Here is an 8,228-nt window from a genome sequence, read left to right on the forward strand (position 1 = left end):
TAGCGGTTCTTTAGCAAGGCGCCTAAGGGACTTAGGCTGCCTTAGTTACCTTAATAGGCGCTCAAGTATCCTTATAAACTAAGGATAGCTATTTACTAGCATGTAGTAGAATAGGTAAAGGAGTAACTTATAGCTATAGAAGAACAAGGAAAACCTTTAAGGTTATGGTAGTAATAACTAGTTAAGTAGGGGCCTTTAGTAATATAACGGCCGCCTAGTTAGATTAAGATAAAGCTAAGTAAGCTAGTATAGATATAGGAGACATGCTTGACCTAAGCCGTTAAGAAAGGATAGGCTTATTGGCGTCGCCTTAATAATAATCCTACCAAATAGACTCGGCCTCTACTATTCAAACGTTTAGGGCCTAAGGATCTAGAGCTAGCCCTAGAGTACCTACTATAGTTTATAGACTAGGATGTACTAGATACTAAAGTAGAAGCCTAGCAAAGGCATTAGGCATCTAAGAAATAGCCCTCGCCCGAAGGTAATAGCAGAGCCAAGTAGGCTAGGCATCGTAAGGAATATGAATAAGGTTTTAGGTACAAATTCACTAATAGGAGCCTTAGGGTAAATTCGAAGGGGAAGTATAGACTAGGGCTAGAAGTTCTTAATACGACCAGAGAGACATAGGGTACAGTTTTGTTTTTCCGGTTCTATAGAGCTTTGCTATATATAATAGGTATAAATAGGGGTTACCTATCCAGGGGCGCTAGATAGATAGATAGGGGAATAACAAGACGGCTTTTAACACTTGTTTACTCTAATAGATTAGAGTAGCAGGATATGGTTCTTCTTTCTTTTGTAAGTTAGGGATATCTTTCTCTATATAAGTAGACTCTTTTACGTCTGTCTAGAGGGACATCACTATCGCCGCCTTCGCCTCTATCGTCGTTACCGTCTAGATGATTGGACTTGCCTACTATGACCGTAAATACTTGGACGCCCTAGACTTTTTGAGCCGAAGCTCCTCCCTATCTGACTAGACGGAGGTTTAGTTCTAGAGGTGCTAAGTGGTGCCCTAGAGGGTTGGCACTAGCTTACTATAGTAATAAGTAACGTTTATACCTTTCTAATAAGGAGTATAAGAGGATTTGCTAGGAGCTTAATAAGCCGAAGTAGGCTAGACTAAAAAATTAACTTATTATTAAGTAAGGGGAGCTATCCTATTTTAGGTAGTTAGGGGTAGGATATCTTAGTTCCCTTAATACATTAATTATTAGCCCTTAGCTACTTGGTAAGCTTTTAACTTACTATAGGGTGTTTAGTATAGTTGCTTTATAATATTATCCTCTTTTGGAAAGCACTTTACTAGACTTATATAATATAACCTACTTAGTTAACGATAAGAAGTTCCTTTTACCTAGGACGTTTATTAAGGTAGATAATCTTAAGTTTGTCAAAGTAGGTATAACGACCTTTCCTATTAGTAGAAGGGGTACTTAGGTGATTAAGAATATTCTAGATAGACTACGTAAATCGTATACTAAGAACCTAACGCTTAAGGATATCGCTATCGTCGAAGGATTCTATATTAATATTGTCTCAGAAGCTCTATTACTTAAGGTAGGCGCTTAGTACTATAGCTTAGATTACTTACTACGTTTCGGAATACTAGAAAATAACATTATCCTTTATAAGTTAAAATGTAAGTATAATCTTACCTTCCTCGAATATAAGCTACTTTCCTACTACTCGAGCTTCCTAGACTACGTCTTAATTAGTAAAGCAGGTATCGTAAACGTTTATATATCCTTATAGAACATGTTTACTATATATAGTAGAAGGTTCCAGACGTAAGCGTTACCTATCGTAAGAGAGGATACTAAGGATCTTTAGCACTTAAGAGCTAGCTATCTCGAACTAGAAGCGTTAAAAGCGCTTATTAATAACGTTAGAAATGTCTATATTAAGGGGATAGCGTGTATTAAGTGCAAGAGCTATATTTATACTTATATAAGTAAGGTTATCTCTAGGAAAACACTACCTAAGTAAAAGTCTACACGCCTATTCTAGCGAGTAGCCTAGAATCTATTCGACTATCCTAAAGCAATTAATGGATCGCGATAGCTGCTTATAATTGTTAACAAGTATAGTAGGAAGCTCTTCCCTTTCTTTTTAATAACAAAGTTACTAGACTAGATTATAGGAGTCATCTAGAATTTCGAGAGCTAGGTAAGACGCTAATATAGGCTTACTATTTATGAGATTAAGTAGGATATTGATACTATAACGATTAGTTTAGCAAGATATATACTAATATATTACTAGACTTAGGCTATAGAAAGCAATATTAATGTCACAGAAATATACATGTAGGACGCCGCCTAAGCCGCCTTCCTCGGCAGGCCAATAGAACAATAGGCACAAATGGACCAATTAGGAAAGGATCACGCTTAGCAAAGTGATCTATATACTATAGGATCACTAATATAGTTATAATCCTAACAGCAAAGGATCATTAAGTAAAGAGTGATCCTAGGATTATATATATATATAGATAGTCACTCGTTACAATAGACTCTAGGAGTTTACTAGTAATAGTAACTCACAATTACAATACTTATACTAAGCACTATTATTAACTACTATAAGAGATAACTCTAGTATTATTATAAACCCTTTAGCTTTACCAAATCCCTTAGACGACCTGCCTACTTATCCCGCTCAATCTACCTTCGTCTAAACCCTTTTAGAAGAAGTCTAAGTCAGGTTCGTTACACGTTGCTATCACTCCCTTTGTTCTATCATAGTTTAGAACGGAGGTAACTTCAACCTCGATATCGACATAGCTACTAACGTTATAGCCGAATAGCTGCTCGTTTAGCTTGGTTAACTCTATTAGCGGATCTAGGAGTTAGACTAGAGAGACAAGGCTACTTAAGCTCGAATTAAGAAACTCGAGAATAGCGAAAAGCACTTGTAGAAGCTAGTTAACGAGGCCTATACCAAAATCAAGGCACTTAAGGACGCTAAAGCGAGCTATATTAAGATCGAACTACCTAGTAAATATAGAGGAACCAAGGAGGACCTTATAAAATTCCTAATAAACCTTTGATCTTACTTCTGGCTTAATAATAATAAGTTTCTAGACGATAAAGCTAAAGTCCTCTATATAGCTATAAGACTAGAGGGTAAGGTACTTAGATGGTTTAAGCCTATATAGAATGACTACCTTATTAAGGAAGATAAAGACGACTAAGATATATTTATATAGGTAGTCTTTCGATCCTATAACTATTTTAAAGAAGAGCTTTAGAAGGTTTTTGGTAATGAAGATAAGAAGATTTATATATAAGAAAGACTTACTAATCTCTAATAGACTAAGTTAGTAACCTCTTATATTATATAGTTTAGATAAGATATATTTAAGTCTTAGCTTAATGACAAGGCGTTAATGTAATTATTCTATAATAGCTTAAAGGAAAAGGTTAAAGATAAGCTATATAAGTATAATCGGCCTAAGACCTTAGATAAATATATTATATAGGCTATTAGAATCGATAATCGACTCTATATATAGGAGTAATAAAAATAAAGCTAAATAAATAGAACTATAGTTAAGGCTAATGACAAGAAAAAGCAAGCATATATTAGTACCTTATATAGGACGTACCTTAGAGCTATAGATATAGATATAATATAGAAGTAAGACTAGAAGAAGACGACTAAAGACAAGTCCTATATTACCTACTATAACTATAGAAAGAAAGGGTACTATAAGTAAGGATGTCAAAGCCTAAAGAAAGAGTAAAAGATAGTCCCTAGAAAGGAAATTATAGCTATCGATAAAACTACTAAGGACGTTATCGAAGTAACGGCTATAAGCTACAAAGATAGGGGCAGTGATATAGACAGTCTTAGATACGACGGCAACGGTAAAGACGAACAAGCACCATACTCCGAACTGGTCACTATAGACCTAGAGATAGGTCTTGCTAAATAGGACACGGTAGGAGAATACACACTACCAATTTCGATTCTCTTAGCCTTAAGGCAATAGGGTTTTACGGTTATATAGAGGCAAGATAGATCATAGATAACTAATACCTAAGGAATCGAAAGACCTAGACCTAATGTTCTATTCCTCTAGGAACAAATTAAATGGTACTGTAATAAAGTTTTCTAGCTTAATATAGAACTACGTAAATAGGATAGATGCTTGATTTAACTCGTCTAGTAGAGCGATAAGATAAGGGACGAGATAAGGGAACTCTAATATATTATAGAAACTATTAAAGGAAAATAGCCTATAATATATAATAGGCCTAATAGCTATACTAAGTATCTTAACGACTAGTAACTTAGTAATGATATATAGAACCCAGAAAACTAGTTTATATATATAAACCATAGAAAAGACAAGTATATGTAGGGAAGTTACTAGAAGAAATACTCTTACTATAGCATTAGAGTACCTATAGTCTATATATAATGGGAAGGATTTAGAAAAGAATTCTAATACCTCTTAGGCAACGCTATATAACTATATCCTCGATATAAGGCATATATACAAGTGCCCTAGTTCTAGTATATAGTATATAGATGCCAATACTACTTCTATAACAAATTCGAAAACAATTACTAGCTAACCTAACAAGGAAATGAAGACGGAAGCCTCTACCCTATAGAATAGGTCTATAATGTAGGAAACAGAGCAGCCAAATTACTCTAGAAGATCGAAGCCTACGATCTAGAAGGCATTACAATAGTTCTAAGACGAGCCTAGCCTAGGCACTACGGAACAGGACAAGACATATAGGACTCGTGCTAGAGCAACGATTGCCTCTATCACGTAGACGAAAAGAAATCGCGAATTTAGGAGCTTTAGATAAAGCTATAGTATATACAACGAGAAGTAGAACAGACTTAATAGTAGAAAGCCGTAAGCACTTAATAGCTTATAGAAATAAGCACAATTGACGAAGCTACTATTAGCTAAATAACCGAAGAGGTTAGCACTAACCTAGGAAATAGGTCAGGGCCCTTCGAGGGGCCCGGAAACTATTAACGCCCGTATAGTGGTAGGTGGTAGCGTAGTATAGGAGGAACTAGCGTAAGAGATTACTATATTGAGACCTCCTAGTAGAAATATAGGAAATTGCTATAATCTTTAGACGATAGCAGCAAGATAAGCGACTATAGATAACAATATAATAGAAATAGTACGAAATGCTTATACTAGTAGATAATAGAGTAGAGATAAACCTAATTTCGCCAACACTTGTAAATTAGCTATGGATACCTTAGAGAATAAAGCGGAAGTATAGTATAATCAAAGGGCCATTTCTGATATAATAGGTATATAAGGAAACCGAACCGATTAATATTATTATAATAGGGAAGACTATAGTAGTTATATGTGACGAACCCAACTCAGACTTCTTCTGAAAGGGTCCAGACGGAGGTGGATTGAGCGGGACAAGCAGGCGGGTCGTCTGAGGGATTCGGTGAAGCCAAAGGGTTCACAACAACACTTAGAGTTGTCTCTCACAGTAATTAGCAATGCTTGGTATGAGTACTGTGATTGTGATTGTTACCACTGGTGAACTCCTAGAGTCCACTATAACGAGTGACTAGCTAGCTATATATATATAATTGTCTGTCCTTCTTTAATAGTTATCACTAGTACCACTTCTCCTTTCACTTCATGATTCTGCGTTGTCGACGGTGACATGTTATTATCACTAGTGAAGACCTTAGTCTTGGCGGTGATAATCTTCTAATTAGTCCGTCAAGTGATTGGCTGTCGGAATGTCCCGCGTCCTGGCTGCAGCCTGCCAGGCCGCCCATGTGCTTATTCGTAATACGATGCCCCTCCTTCAAGGCTTTCGACCCGAAAGCCCTCTTAGGCCGTTTCAAATAGCGCTAATAACCCTTCGCTTGTGAGTACTGTATTCTCCCTGTTTCTGCGTCGCGGTCGCCATGTTGACAAAATGCCGATAGAGAAACGGAAGTCGTATTCTGCACGTTACCGTGCTTCCCTTGCTTAGAACATCGCTGAGAACGGTTTTGTCGTTATGCCTTGCTCTTGGTGCGCGTCGCAAGGCCTTGTTTGCAAAATGATCGTACGTACGAAGCGTTGCGAAGCCTGCGTTTGTCGAGGTCGTTCTTACGATGGCTCTGGCATACCGCTTTCTTCCTGTAAGTACGTCTCCTTTTCTTTTTTTTTTTTTTTTCCTTTGAATGTGATTCCTGATGTTCGTTCTAGTGGATCGCATTCTCTAGGAGCAGCGTCGTATCAAGGATGCTAAACGTCGTGCCGAACTTGAGCTAGATAAATCTTAACGCCATCTGGAAGAAGCCTAGCGCGAGTTATCCGAAAAGCTTGCGCGGCTCCGGCGTCTTCGTTAGTAGAAGGAGTTTTTGGTGGAGAAAGGTGCCGACATGGTGGCGCGTGGTCTGTCGACCTTGGACGAGTTGGAGGAGGTTGAGCGGCAAGAGACGCCTGCTATGCCCTCGTCACAGATTAATGATGCCGTCGATGCTATCGACTGGGGCGCCGTCTTTGGTTCTGTCCCGGGTTTTCCTTTAGTCGATCCGGATTCTGCCGGTGGAACTGTTCCAGTTTCTTAGGGCAGTTTAAATTCTTGACTGGTTCCTATGAGTTGTCCTCTGGTCCAAAATCAAGCCATTTGACCAGGTACTGTAGTTCCCTGTTGATAATACGTGAATCTAGAATTTCTTTGACGTCCTATTCTTCCTCTTCGTCCTCTGCTTCGATGTGTGTGGCAACCTTGGCGTTTTTTGGTATTGGTTCGAGAAGTGAAATATGAAAAACATCCGTCTGTAGTCGTATAGATGACGGTAACGATAGTCGGTAGTTAGATGTCGAAATTCGTTCTTTGATAACGAAGGGTCCGACCTTCTTGAAGTCTAGCTTCGTGCTTGGTCGTTTGGTTCGCAAGTTTCGTGCGATTAGGTAGACTTTGTCTCCCCTCTCTAGGCGAGGTCCCTCGAGCCTGTGTTTGTCGTAGTAGTTCTTTATTCTGGTTTTGACAAACTCGAGTTCCTTCTTGAGCTTCTCGTGCAGTGTGTGCATCTGTTCTGCTTTGACTGCTGCTCTTGGCACTATGACCTCTGGTCCTTGCCTAAGGTCTGCTTCGTATCCGTAGTTCGCAAAGAACGGTGTGACTTTGGTCGTTTCTATTGGTGTCGTGTTGTAGGCGAGTTGTGCTATTGGCAATAGTATGACCTAGTCGTTTTGCTAGTAGTTGACGTAAGAACGGAGATACTGTTCGACGATTTGGTTTAGTCGCTCCGTTTGTCCGTCGGTCTGTGGGTGATATGCCGTTGACAGTTTGCTGTTAACGCCCAATCGTTGCATTAACGCTTGCTAGAACTTCGATGCGAACTTGGTGTCTCTGTCGGTAATCTATTCTTGCGGCCAAGCATGTACTGATATGACTTGCCGATAGATTACGTCTGCCAACTGTTCCGCTGTCTAGGACTCCTTATAGGGAAAGAAATATGCCCACTTAGTCAGGCGATCTACTATAGTAAGAATACTATCGTAGATTACTCCTGTGGCCGTGTCCTTGGATTCTGGTAGCTTTGTGATAAAGTCTATCGTAACTAAACTCTATGGTTTGTCAGCTGTTGGTAGTGGCTGAAGTAGCCTATATGGCTTGTGTCGTGCCGTTTTGCTTCGATTGCAGATGTCGCAGTTCCGTACGACTTCCTTGACCCGTGCCGTTAACTGTGGAAAGTCGTAGTGTTTCTTGACTTGTGCGATAGTCTTCGTGACTCCTTTATGTCCTCCGAGTTTTGACTCGTGGAGTTCTCGAATCATCCGCAGCTATTGATCTTTGTCGTAGATGTACGCCTTGCCTTGGTACTAGAGTTTCCCATCTTTCTCTTCCACTTCGTCAGGTACCACTGGTCCGGGTGCTGCTTGATACTGTGCCTCGTTGATCCTTTCCTCTCGAAAGATTGTGTAGCATTCTAGGAACGAGTCAAGTGGATCATCTTCTACGGGTGTCTGCGTTTCGTGATGCAGTGTTCCGTCTGTTCGTTCCTTGAACAACGGTGGTGTCGTTCCTATTTATCCTTCCGTGTGATCCGTTCGTCGGCTTAAGATGTCTGCTCGTGCGTTTTCTTTGCCCTTCTTGTAGCGGATCTTGAAGTTGAATTCCGCGAGGAATTCTGCCTATCGTATTTGTCGTCCGTTGAGTTCCTTCGTCGTCGTGAAGTATCGCAAATTCTTGTGATCCGTATACACTTGTACCGGT

At 39.4% G+C, this 8,228-nt stretch overlaps 1 protein-coding gene across 1 annotated transcript; it reads left to right on the plus strand.

Annotated features, from left to right (window-relative positions):
• Positions 1 to 5,536: 5,536 nt before the first annotated feature.
• MYCTH_2313078 (uncharacterized protein) lies at positions 5,537 to 6,692 on the plus strand. Its single transcript, XM_003667299.1, has 3 exons — positions 5,537 to 5,882; positions 5,944 to 6,149; positions 6,355 to 6,692. The coding sequence occupies exons 2-3, from the start codon at positions 6,060 to 6,062 to the stop codon at positions 6,571 to 6,573; spliced, it is 309 nt and encodes a 102-aa protein (XP_003667347.1). The 5' UTR covers positions 5,537 to 5,882; positions 5,944 to 6,059; the 3' UTR covers positions 6,574 to 6,692.
• The last annotated feature ends 1,536 nt before the right edge of the window (positions 6,693 to 8,228 follow it).

The sequence above is a fragment of the Thermothelomyces thermophilus genome, chromosome 7 (assembly GCF_000226095.1).
Source record: "Thermothelomyces thermophilus ATCC 42464 chromosome 7, complete sequence".
Classification (NCBI taxonomy): Eukaryota; Fungi; Ascomycota; class Sordariomycetes; order Sordariales; family Chaetomiaceae; genus Thermothelomyces; species Thermothelomyces thermophilus.